At 41.3% G+C, this 13,410-nt stretch overlaps 2 protein-coding genes across 2 annotated transcripts in view; both read left to right on the top strand.

The window, feature by feature from the left end:
- Positions 1 to 13,410, top strand: part of EIF2B3 (eukaryotic translation initiation factor 2B subunit gamma) — a 105,953-nt gene that overhangs the window by 55,686 nt on the left and 36,857 nt on the right. Inside the window, exon 6 of the mRNA XM_043876374.1 lies at positions 7,501 to 7,590. Coding sequence (XP_043732309.1) covers positions 7,501 to 7,590 — 90 coding nt within the window. The remainder of the gene's footprint in view (positions 1 to 7,500; positions 7,591 to 13,410) is intronic.
- On the top strand, positions 8,151 to 8,686 carry LOC122676809 (60S ribosomal protein L23a-like). The gene has a single exon (XM_043876375.1). It carries the CDS (start codon positions 8,166 to 8,168, stop codon positions 8,640 to 8,642), a length of 477 nt encoding a protein of 158 aa, XP_043732310.1. The 5' UTR covers positions 8,151 to 8,165; the 3' UTR covers positions 8,643 to 8,686.

Below are 13,410 nucleotides of genomic sequence, written 5' to 3' on the forward strand. Positions count from 1 at the left end.
AAAATCATGTGGCTTTTCTCCAATGTTAGTTGTTTTCTTTTGAATACTAGTCAAGGTTTTTTACTGGAAGGGTAATGAAAATATTAAAACAAGCTTCTAGATGATGTCTTTTAAAAATGGAATAACATATTCACACGTTCATCTTGGAAAAAGACAGGTACTTAAGTCAAAACCTCAAGGATCATGACCACATCTCTATTTCTGGGACTACAGATGATGAGAAATGGGTTCACATTCTTGATTATTTTGCTGATGGTGTGGAAAGTCTTGAAATGTGTGCTGTTTATCTACGTTAGGATCCCCACTGCTACTAACCAGCTGAAACTCCTAAAGTACTCCTCTAAACTTTCTAGTGGGTAAAAGCTATGCTGCCAATTTCTGATCTTTTCAGGGCTTCTGCAGTACAAATCAGATAGCTACTCAGCTTTCCTTATGGCTGGTTTAGGATTCAGCTTTCTTAGGTATGCTAAGTCTGTTACCACTATCCTTCTTTACAGCTTCCAAAATTTTGTTACTTTCCTCTCCTGGTCTTTGTCCTTGGGGTTGTAGGGAAAGAGCAAATTAGCTAAGATAGCAGTGGTCAGGCGCTCACACCCCACGTTCTCTTGCTCTCACCCTATGTTTTGTAAATAATGACTTTGCATGGTTACTAACATCTGAGATCTTTCATAGCACTGCGTGCACCTATCAAGCCCTTGTGGCTGTGTCTGCTGGGTCAGCTACAAGAGAATATAGCATGTCTGCTGCTGTGCCAGCCCGGAGAGAATAAACATGTCTGCCGTTCCTACATCTCCTTGAAGTTTCCTCTAGCTTCCTCGCTGGTGCCTTGCCTACCCTGGGTTCAGTGAACAGTGAGACAGTTGGCATAGTTGGCAGGATACCCAGCAGGTAGAGGAGCCTGAGGCTCCAATGGATGGAGGAAGCCAGTGGCCATGGTCCTGTCAGCATGGGCCCTGGTGGAAGATTGGGAGGCAGTGGAGCATTGAGTGCTCCGTATAGCATTGAGAAGGTGTTGGCAGGTGATAAGTTCCCATTTGCCGGACAAGGTGGCACGGACTACCACTGGCACCATGGGGTGGATTTCCTGACTGCCCTGAAGGATGTGCAGAGATTCTTGGAAGAACTAGAGCTATGTATATTGGAATTAGAGCAAGAACTTCCTGGCCTTAAAGAACCCAGTGTCTCTGACAGTGAGACAGAATTGTATCTTTTTCAGACTACAGGTCCAGGTTGTTAGTGAGGCCGGTCGTGCAGCAGAAAGATGGGGCCAAGAAGGTGAAGCCCCAGGAGGCCTTGGGCACCAAGGAGGCCAAGGAGAAGAGGAATGGCACCAACTCTGCAGCCAGGGTGAAGCCCAGGAAGGTGAGCAAGGAGCAACCCCATTGGAGAGAAAGAAGAAAGCAAAAAGGGAAAGTGAAACCACAGTGGCAAGTTTAGAGCTGGATCAGGTCCTGCTGAACCCACCTCCGTGGAGCCCTGAGGAAACCACTGAATCTGCAAACAGCTTCACAGGATGGCAAGTGAAGCTCAGAAAGTACAGTGAGGACCTGGACTTCAAGGTGGTGGGTGATGACTGGGAAACCATCACCATGCTTGGAATCGGCTGGACATCCACCCTATCAGCCTCTATACTGGTCTGGCAGGCGGAGGAGCCTCCAAAAGTTGACAAGCATTTTATAGGCGGCATGCAAGTTGCCATTTTGAACAATATCCTGTCCACCCTTTTGGTTCCTTAATTGCCACCTCAATGGTGGCAACCTCGGGAGAAGTAGTGGAATGGTGGCAGGCGAAGGGGATTAGAAGTGTGAAGACCCTGAAGTGGGTGGCCAGCTGATAAAGGCCCCATCTGGGTTATGCAGATGCAAACGTTGACTGATTTGCTGGCAGAGGGAGTTGACAGAAATAAAATTGATAAACAGCCCAGTGCTCTGCTTCTAGAGCTATGGAGGCAACTGAGACCAGAACAGCAGTTTACCAAGTTTGGGAAACACCGACAGCAAGAGAAACAGGTGGTTCAGCTAGAAGATTACATGGCATCCAAGGATGTTCCTTCGGATGCCCTTTTCCACTTTGAAATACTGTAAAGGCTGTGTGCTTACCTTTGGAAATTGGATGACTCCCTGTGTGGAGGTATACTGTAAAGGCTGTGTCCTATGATTGCTGCTAACCTCTGATGCTCCTGGAGATTTAGAACCGTGTGCACCAGAGGTTATAAAGCATACAGAATCATGTGGATGGGCTGTGAACACCGCAAAAATCTGCTCTTTGAAGGGTGGGCCTGGTGCCTGTGTGGGGCTTTGTGGGTCCTTAATAAAAACCCCGCAATTTGAGGACCCTGCAATTTCACAAGGACAGACAGTGGACTAGACTTGGCCATGGAAGATAAAGGCACTCCACACGTGGTGGGTGGCTCTTCTAGCCACATGAGGGCAAGGACTGCAACATGAGTTCCAGGTGATACCTGGAGTTGGGTTTTGCTGTGTATTGGGGATGTAACTATTTGCTGTTGTAGCATCTACTGCTGTTGCAGAATGTAGGTTCAGGGGTCAATGTTACTAAGCCAAGGGAATATCGCAGGAGATGGACTGCGCCTGGATTGTGAGGTGAGAGACCCTGAAGGGGTAGAATATAGAGAAAGAGCAAATTAGTCAATATGGCGGTGGTCAGGCCCTCTTGCCCCCATGTCCTCTTGCTCTCACCCCACATTTTGTGAATAATGACTTTGCATGGTTATGCAACAACTGAGATCATTTGTAGCACTGCACATGTGCATCGTGACCTATATAAGCACCACCTGAAAAGCCCTTGTGGCTGTGCCTGCTGGGTGCACCATGAGAGAATACAGCATGTCTTGCTGCTGCGCCATCCTGGAGAGAATAAACATGTCTGCAGTTCCTATGCCTCCTCGAGTTCTCTTCCAGCTTCCCCACTCATGCTTTGCCTACCCTGAGTTCAGTGAACAGCAAGACAGGGGTTATGCCTTCAAAAACAAAAATTACCAAAAAACTGTTTACTGTGACTTCCCCGGCAGTCCAGTGGTTGAGACTTCATGCTTCAGTAGCAGGGGGCACAGGTTTGATTCCAGGTCAGGAACTGAAATCTCGCAAGCCTCAAGACATGACACCCCCCCCCCCCCCAAAAAAAAAGTTTACACAAAGTGATGGCTAACTGAGTAGAGAATTGAGCATAGGAGAGTCCTGGGATAATCAGTGTGTTATAGTCTGAGCCCCAAGGATCATGTTATACATCTTTTAAAAAAATATATTTATTTGGCTGCTTGAGACTCTCTAGTTAAGATGTGCAGGCTTAGTTTCTCAGTGGCATGTATCAATAAATCTATTTTTTTTCTAAAAGATATTTCAAAGCAGTCAGTGTTCTACAAAACAGATGATTCACTCTCTAATCACATGGCTTGTCTGGGAAATAAAAAAGGGGAACTTTTTTAAACTGAAATTGCCAAATGCATTGTGAGGCTCTGATTTAGACAGACTAGCTATAAAAAGAGAAATCTGGATTTGGATTGGATAATAGATGTTATGAAGTTGTTGATAATTTTATTATGTGTAGTAATATAGTGATTGTATTTCATAGTCCCTTATCAGTTGGAAATACGTACTACACATACTGGAATATTTACAGTAAGATGATTTTGTGTCTGGAACATGCTTTTAAAAACTATATTAGCTTGCTGTTAACAAATCACTGTAAACTGGATGGCCTCGAACAACAGAAGTTTATTGTCTTCACAATTCTTGAGGATAGAAATCCAAAATTAGGATATTTTCAGCATTGGTTCCTCCTGAGGTTTATGAAGGAGAATCTGTTCCACCCTTCTATCTTCTGGAAACCTCAGGCATTCTTGGCTTGTAGATGGCATTCTCCTCGTCTCTTCATATTGTCTTCCCTCTGCATTTCTGTCTCTGTGTTCAAGTTTCCCCTTTATTAAGGTACTAGTCCTATTGGATTAGGGCTCCTCTAATGACCTAACCTTAATATGATCATCTACAGACATCTTACTTCCAATTAAGATCATATTCACAGGTATCGTGGGTTATCTTTTGGGGGGGACACAATTTAACACATAGTAAATAAAGATTAGAAAATGTTGATAATTGAAACTCTTTGGGCACATGGGAATTTATTATGCTTATCTCTTATTTTGTGTGTGTTTGAAAATTTCCATAATTAAAATTTAAGAAATGTGTGTATGAAACAGATTAAATTTATATTTGTACACTCATGTTCATAGCAGCATCATTCACAATAACCAAAAGGTGTAAGCAATTCAAGTATCCATAGACAGGTGACTAGGTAAAGAAAATGTGGTACACACATACAATGAAATATTATTCAGAGTTCAAAAGGAAGGAAATTTTGACGCATGCTTCAACATTAACTGTAAAGACATTATGCTAATGAAATAAACCAGTCATAAGAAGAACAAATGTATGATTCTTCTTATATGAGGTTCCTAGACTAGCCAGAATCATAAAGACAAAATAGAATGGTGGTTACAGGGGGCTAGGAGGAAGAAGAGAATGGGGAGTTAGTGTTTAATGGATTCAGAGTTTCAATTGCAGAAGATGTAAAAGTATTGGAGATGGATGTTGGTGACAGTTGTACTACAAAGTGAATGTAATTAATCCCACAGGACTATATACTTGAAAATGGTTAAAATAGTAAATTGTACAAACCAGCTAAAGACTTTCTTGAAGATACTTTAAAAGCCATTGATCTTTGCAGTTAAACAGTAAATACTTATCAAAATAGGTCTATAAAAATAATCCTGATGGCTTATATTGTCCTAGGTAAGTTATAAGTATTTCTACATGTCTTATCATTTCTATTACTGATTTCTTTATTTTGTACAAATCAAAAACATCTTCCTGGCCCAGAGCAATCAACCAGTTACCCAGATTTACTGGTGCCTCCTTGAGGTTTTTTGGTTTTGTTTATTTTGTTTTATTTTAAAGTATCAGTTCTTATTTCTAATGCCATTTAAAAACAATTAAATGGGGAAAAATAAAATAAGAAAACAACCTTTTGGGCAACTTAAATGGCATTAAATCCTGGTCCCAAAATTTGCATTCAATACAAATTTCATGTGAAAGAAAAAAAGCTCTGAATTGCCCATCTCTGTTCCTTTATTGTATTTCAAGTTTGTAGCTAAATCTCTCGCATTGAGTGTACCAACTAAATTTTTGGAAATTTTTTTTAATGGAAGAATTTTTTGTTTTACCTACTTTATATACTGAGAGTAAAAAGCTGAAAAAAATTTATAAACTGTAAAATGCTTTATGAATGTTATTGCCATTTGAGCTAGGGATTGGTAACAATTCAGAAGATGATTACTCAAACTTTAAGTTATTCTTTCCCCAGGTGTATGATACAAGTTGACTTCAGCTATAAATATGAGATATATATCTATTTCATAAGGTAGTTGCAAGGAGGGAATAATTTAAGTAGAATATGTTGAATGAGTCAAGGAATTCACAAACCAAGGCACTGAACAAGAGAGTTCAGCTTTCCAAATTGCTTAGATCAAGGGGAGAATTATCATAATGTGAACTTCAAATCAAACCTGGGCACCACAAGGTAAGTAACTGTATTTGCAAAATTCTGTTTCCTGAAGAATTTCTTGGAACTCAAGAATTTCAGGAAGTGAGAATTGGGATGTAACTTTCTTCTTCATCTTCACTGTATACAGTAATTGGCTTTTGGGGTGTGTGTGTATTATAGATGTGAGATCTGAAATCCGACTTTTCTCTTGCTCTTTTGGAAGCATTTTTCCCCCTTTCTTCCCAAAAGAGTGGAAGCCCAGGGTGGTGTGTGTGTGTTGTTGCTCAGTTGTGTATGACTCTTTGTGACCTCATGGACCCTGTGGACTGTAGCCCACCAGATTCCTGTCCATGGGATTTTCTTGGCCAGAATACTGGAGTGAGTTGCCATGTCCTCTTTGAGGGGATCCTCCCCACCCAGGGATCGAATCTGTGTGCCCTATGTCTCCTGCGTTGCAGGCAGATTCTTTACCACTGTGCCACCTGGGAAATTACTTCTAAGGTATCTAGGTCCTATGAGAATAATTTTCATTCAGACTATAAGCAGTCAAAGGAGAGTAACAGAGAGTAGAAGATAATAACCAGGCAGCTACAATTGGAACTGCCATTCTTCCACCCTACTCTTCCCCTCCTCTCCTTCAGCTATCTTTTATTTTATTAAATAAAATGACTTTGAACATGAAACATGGCATTTCTTCAGGCTGAAACCAAAGTTAGTAGACTAAGTAGGAACTAGTGCATGTTAAGTCTCTGAATTATGTCCAACTCTGTGAGACTCCATGGATTCTAGCCTGCCAGTCTCTGTCCATGGGACTTTCCAGGCAAGACTGCTGGAGTGGGTTGCCTTTCCTTCTCCAGGGGATCTTCCTGACCCAGGGATCAAACCCACGTCTCTTGCATTGGCAGACAGATTCTTTACCACTGAGTCACCAGGGAAGCCAATAAATAGCAACTAGGCAAATGCCTTAATTTGACCTAATTTATTTGTGTGTTTGTTCAGCCACTATGAAACATTCATTCTGTGTGAGATCCAATGCTCAGTACTAAGACTATAAAAATAAATCTTGGAACTTTCCTGGTAGTTCAGTGGTTAAGAATCCACCTTGCAATGCAGGGGACGCAAGTTCAGCCCCTAGTCAGAAAACTTAAGACCCCACATACCAGGGAGCAGTCAAGCCCGTGCACCACAGCTGCTGAGCCTGCATAGTGCAGCCTGCGTGGACACAATTCAGGAGTTCGTGCGTCACAACAAAAGCTCTGTGTGCTACAGCTAAGACCCAAGGCAGCCAAATAAATATTTAAAAAATAAATAAATCTCTGCCCTCAGATAACTTTTAGTCTAGTGGGAAAGAGCACAAGTAAGTAGGCTGTTACATTGCTCTGTGCTAAGTTATCTGGTAGAAGTGGGCACCAAGTGTTGTAGGAACACAAACTTGGGTCCTCAGGGAAGATTTCCTGAAGAAAGTCAACCTGAGGAAACTCCTGGTGAATAATTAAGAGTAGGGAGTTAAGGAGTATTCATAAAATTTTACTTCATCTTCTGTGAACATGGAGTAATATATGTCAAATACTAAAGGAAAGCATGGCTTAAGTATGGCCTGCAGGAAGTGAGGCAGTTGGAGTAGAAGCAAGAAAATGTTAGTTACAAGAATTGTGGGTAGGAGTTTGTAGTAAAATAGAAGATGACTTGTCAATGACTTGGTGGCTTACCAGTTTTGGATTCATGTCTTTGGAAGCCTAAAGACCTCGTAAAGTGTGAAATAGGGCTTCCATAAAGAGACAGCCTTTTCTGTGGTAGCATCAGAGCCGATAATCACCTTCTTGGTCTCTCCAGAGTGAGGTGTAGGCAGCATGACTCTGACCCTCAGAAACTTCCTAATGCATACTACCTAATAATAGAGTAGAACTCATGTGACCCTCTTCTCTCTCATTCTTTTTGCAGGCACCCAAGAATACGTTTCCACACAGGCCTTGTAGATGCCCACCTCTACTGCTTGAAAAAATACGTTGTGGACTTCCTAATGGAAAATAAGTAAGAAGGAGGGAGATTGAGTCAAATTCACAGCACTTAAGCTACCCTGTGACTTAGTTAACAGTTTTAAACCTTGATAATAAACCAGTTATATAAATAACTAGTTTGTATAGATAACATAGTTTATTATAGAAATGAAATTATGTTATCAGCATACTGTTATTTCATCTGTACCAGCTTATATTTAGGGGGCCTGTGCTATGATAACTGGCAAATTACTTTTATAAAACTAATATTCACTTATGAAGCATCTTTCTACACAGCTTCAGGCTCTTCCTTCTTTCTGCAAGGGTGAGCTTCCCAGCTGTAGTGCTATTTGTCTCCAAGAGGTTGTCCTTTCCCTGAGCAATTGTCCCATAGATGGGCCCTCTTAGCAAAGGGCCAGACACTTACCCAAGAGAAGGAAAGAAAGAAGAGCAAGTTTTCCTCCAGTTTTGGAAAAGAAGTCCACCTCACTGAGTGAAGTTTCATGAATTTCATGAATTCATGAAAATCATGAGTTAAGAAATTTGGTACTTTTGTAGTTTTGCTTTGATAATAGAACTGTGGGCCTTAAATACTCGCCAGAGCTTTTCATGAAGATGGCGCCGAAGGCGAAGAAGGAAGCCCCTGCCCTTCCTAAAGCTGAAGCCAAAGCAAAGGCTTTGAAGGCCAAGAAAGCAGTGTTGAAAGGTGTCCACAGCCACAAGAAAAAGAAGATCCGGAAGTCACCCACCTTCCAGCGGCCCAAAACACTGCGGCTCAGGAGGCAGCCCAAATATCCTCGGAAGAGCGCCCCTAGGAGAAACAAACTTGACCACTATGCCATCATCAAATTCCCCCTCACCACCGAGTCAGCCATGAAGAAAATAGAAGACAACAACACACTGGTATTCATTGTGGATGTCAAGGCCAACAAGCACCAAATTAAACAGGCTGTGAAGAAGCTCTATGACATTGACGTGGCTAAGGTCAATACTCTGATCAGGCCTGATGGAGAGAAGAAGGCATATGTTCGACTGGCTCCTGACTATGATGCTTTGGATGTTGCCAACAAAATTGGGATCATCTAAACTGAGTCCAGCTGGCTAATTCCAAATATAAAAGTTTTCACTATGTGGAAAAAAAAAAAAAACTTGCCAGAGACTGTCTAGCAGATCACAGGATGTGGGTGGGTTTCCAGAGAGAAAACTTCCATTTGTGGTTGATCTCAAGGATTTTTTTTCATACATAATTTAATCAATTAATCAATTAATTTTTTTTTACTGTGATGGATCTTCTTTGCCGCACGGGCTTTCTGCAGTTGCAGAGAGTGGGGTCTACTCTCTAGTTGTGATGTGCAGGCTTCTCATTGCAGCGGCTTCTCTTGTGGAGCACAGGCTCCAGCGTGAACAAGCTTCAGTGGCTGTGGGCTACTGGCTGTAGAGCGCAGGCTCAGTAGTTGTGGCGCACGGGCTTAGTTGGTCCGCTGCCTGTGGGGTCTTCCCAGATCAGGAATGGAACCCGTGTCTCCTGCATTGGCAGGTGGATTTTTTACCCACTGAGCCACCATGGAAGCCTAATCTCAAGGATTTTGATAGGCAGTGCAACTAGAGTCCTCAGAAGAACAGGTAGGAAAAGATTTAATAACTGTCTGGTTAAGAAGAGGAACAGCTAGTCTTCCTTGATGGCTTCTGGATAAGTTTCTACCTTACATAGTACTGGTAACTGGAAAGCAGTCAGGCTGGTACGACAGCAATAAGTTCCCTCAGACGAGCTGGGGAAGGGAGTCTGAGAACCTGAGTTAAGTGCTAAGCATGCTGTTGACTGGTGGACTTGGATATATACAAGAATATTGAGGGGAACGGAAATTGTCCCTCCATGCCCAATATAATATTTTTTTGCAGCATCCTAACCCTTACCACCTATAACTCCTGCTAACCCACTACAGAAACCCCATGTAGAGCCAGTGGTAAAATAAATTATTTGGGCTCCTGGAAAGCTTTCCCAGGTATTGTTGTTTCTCTGTTTTCTCTCACCAGGACAGTATTGCCCTGCTCCCTTTTGACTTATTATTCTGTTTTTTCATTCAATCAGCACGTATTTATTAGGCTCCTGTTACGAGGCAGGCATTGTGCTAAATCATCTGTGAGATCCATGGTGAATAAGCAGATAGGGGCTCTTCCCTCACAGATTAAAGTTATCAGGACCCATTTTCCAATTACCAGTGTCTGGGCTATTCATGTTTTAAAAGTGAAGTTAATTCTTTGTCATGAAAGTGTTTATTTTTTTAATCCCAAGTGAAAATGAATCACTGTCAAATAGGTCCTGGCCTTGACATGCTGAGAGAGGATACAGTAATGGTAGAGACCTTTTTTTTTTTTTTTAATTATTTCCTATGGAAAATTTCACATAGATACAAAAGTAGAGAAAGTGATACAGTTAACTCCCATGTACCCCTCATACAGCTTCAGTTCAGTTCAGTCATTCAGTCACGTCCACTTCTTTGCAACCCCATGAACTGCAGCACTCTAGGCTTCCCTGCCCATCACCAACTCCCGGAGCTTGTTCAAACTCATTGTCCAAAAAAAAAAACTATGTCCATTGAGTTGGTGATGTCATCCAGCCATCTCGACCTCTGTCATCCCCTTCTCCTGCCTTTAATCTTCCCCAGCATCAGGGTCTTTTCAAATGAGTCAGTTCTTCGAATCAAGTGGCCAAAGTATTGGAGCTTCAGCTTCGGCATCAGTCCTTCCAATGAATATTCAGGACTGATTTCCTTTAAGATGGACTGGTTTGATCACCTTGCAGTCCAAGGGACTCTCAAGAGTCTTCTCCAACACCACAGTTCAAAAGCATCAATTATTCGCCGCTCAGCTTTCTTTACAATCCAGCTCTCACATCCATACATGACTACTGGAAAAAATAGCTTTGACTAGAGAGACCTTTGTCAGCAAAGTAATGTCTCTGCTTTTTAATATGCTGTCTAGGTTGGTTACAGCTTTTCTTCTAAGGAGCAAGCATCTTTTAATTTCATGGCTGCAGTCACCATCTGCAGTGATTTTAGAGCCCCCCAAAATAAACTCTGTTCCATTGTTTCCCCATCTATTTGCCATGAAGCTGGGTTTTGAAAAGGCATAGGAACCAGCAATCAAATTGCCAACATCCATTGAATCATAGAAAAAGCAAGAGAGTTCCAGAAAAACATCACCTCTGCTTTGTTGACTATACCAAAGCCTTTGTGTGCCATGAAATGATGGGACCAGATGCCATGATCTTAGTTTTTTGAATGTTGGGTTTTGAGACAACTTTTTCACTCTCCTCTTTCACTTTCATCAAGAGGCTCTTTAGTTCTTCTTTGCTTTCTGCCATAAGGGTAGTGTCATCTGTGTATCTGAGGTTACTGATACTTCTCCCGGCAAGCTTGATTCCAGCTTGTGCTTCATCCAACCTGGCATTTCACATGATGTACTCTGCTCACATGATGTACTCTGCATATAAGTTAAATAAGCAGGGTGACAATATACAGCCTTTACTTACTCCTTTCCCAATTTGGAACCAGTCTGTTGTTCCATGTCTGATTCTAACTGTTGCTTCTTGATCTGCATACAGATTTCTCAGGAGGCAGGTAAGGTGGTCTGGCATTCCCATCTCTTTAAGAATTTTCCACAATTTGTTGTGATCCACAGAGTCAAAGGCTTTGGCGTAGTCAATAAAGCAGAGGTAGATGTTTTTCTGGAACTCTCTTGCTTCTTCTATGATCCAACAGATATTGGCAATTTGACCTCTGGTTCCTCTGCCTTTTCAAAATCTAACTTGAACATCTGGAAGTTCACAGTTCACGTACTGTTGAAGCCTGGCTTGGAGAATTTTGAGCAAGCCCTCATACAGCTTCAGTAGTCACCAGTTCATGGCTAATCTTAGTTTATATTTGCTACCACCAATCTTGCCACTGTCACACCAGGTTATTTTAAAGCAAATCGTTATGATATAATTTCATCTGTAATGATTTCAGTTGTAATTATATATAAATATTTCAGTATGTATCCCTAAACAATACCTCAATACTACTCTTGCACTTAAAAGAAAAAAATCTAACAGCATTACCTTAATACTACCAAATGGGATTTTAGCTTTTGGTGTCTGAATATGCAATAGTTTTGCAACAAAGCCAGCCTCATCCTGGCTGCTGCAGCTCCTTAGTAGCTGATTGACCCCCACCAGTTAGCAGGCCCCCTACCTGGCAAGTGTAGTATGGTTATACCTGGGGGACAAGCCTCAATTTGGTGATTCTATGGCTCCTGGCCAGAAGCTCCACCAAATGGGACTTTCCCAGAGCTTGTTGTAACAGAGGAGGATACAGAGCCTAGCTCAAACCACCTCCCCATCTCAAAGTCTTAAAGACCTTTATATATTTCTTCTCCCCATCTACCCATTACCTCTCAGACTTGGTGAGATTAAAGGAGGCATTTGTAGTAATCTGGTTATGAAAATGACTCCTTTAGAGATAGATAGGGAAAAGGAAACCTAGGAGAGAGATATAGCTTCAAAAAAGGACTATTTTAGCAATCCTTTCTCTCACCTATGAAAATGAACATTCAGCCCTGTAAATTTTAATTTTCTATTAATACATATTAATGTCTTCCACGCAGATTCCTTGAGGTTAGATTCCTACCTGGACTGATAAGGCATTCAGTATATGCTTGATGAATGGAAGGAAAGGAGATGTTGTGACAGTTTGGATAGCAGAAGTAATTAGGTACATCAGTAGTTCAAGAAGACATGAGTATTTCTGCAGTTGAGTAGAAAAGCTACTCAAAGCTACTCAAGGGAAGGCTGTGGAGAGAAGAAAACCTGTACAGTCTTTGACAAGAGAAGCTTAAACTGAGCTGTGTGACCCTGGACAGGTGTCTGCCTTTCTTTTTTTTTTTTTAGGTGTCTGCCTTTCTGTACCTCACTTTCCTCAGCTGGAAATTGGAACAGATGATACCTGACACATAATGGTGATTGTGAAAAAATAGTTGTGAAGGGCTTAGAGTAGTACTTGGTGCATAGTAAAGACTTTTCATCGATCACCTGTGTTGCTGGACGCTAAAGATGAAATGATGTAGTTTCTACCTTCAGGTTGCTCACAGTTTAGAGAGAAGCAGGCAGTTTAAATTATTATAGTAAATGTGCTAAGTAGTACAAGAGTATAGTAGAGTAGTATAATAGTGTGCTAGAAGCACAAGGGAATTTGGGAGGGATGATGGAAGCACTTTATATCTTGCTTTGGAGTAGTGATTACAGTAGTATATATTTGACAAAACTTATTGAACTGTGTGTTTTAAATAAAGGTAAAGTCTTAGTTGCTCAGTCATTTCCAACTCTGCAACTTCATGGACTGTAGCCCACCAGACTTCTCTGTCCTTGGAATTCTCCAGGCAAGAATACTGGAGTGGGTAACCATTCCCTTCTCCAGGGGATCTTCCTGACCCAGGGATCAAACCTGGATCTCCTGCATTGCTGGCAGATTCTTTACCATCTGAGCCACCAGGGAACTCTTAAATAGGTACATTTTATTATATGTATTTTACAAAAAAAAAAAAAATTTTATTTTAAAAGTTTAAAAAATGAATTGGACTTATATATATATTTTTAATTCAAAGCAGTAGACATTGAATAAATACCTAAATATATTCCAATTGCTGTGTTGGGGGGTGAGGATACCAAGATGAATACAGTTTTACAGACCATTATCTCTGTAACTTTGAGAAAATTATATTATGAAACAAGAGAGAAAAAATGAGTCAGAGATCCCCAGTCTTAATAAATGCGAAAAGGGCACTTCAGACAGCAGGAGTGTCATGACAGCTATGCTTT

Source organism: Cervus elaphus, chromosome 20, assembly GCF_910594005.1.
Source record: "Cervus elaphus chromosome 20, mCerEla1.1, whole genome shotgun sequence".
In the NCBI taxonomy this organism is placed as follows: domain Eukaryota; kingdom Metazoa; phylum Chordata; class Mammalia; order Artiodactyla; family Cervidae; genus Cervus; species Cervus elaphus.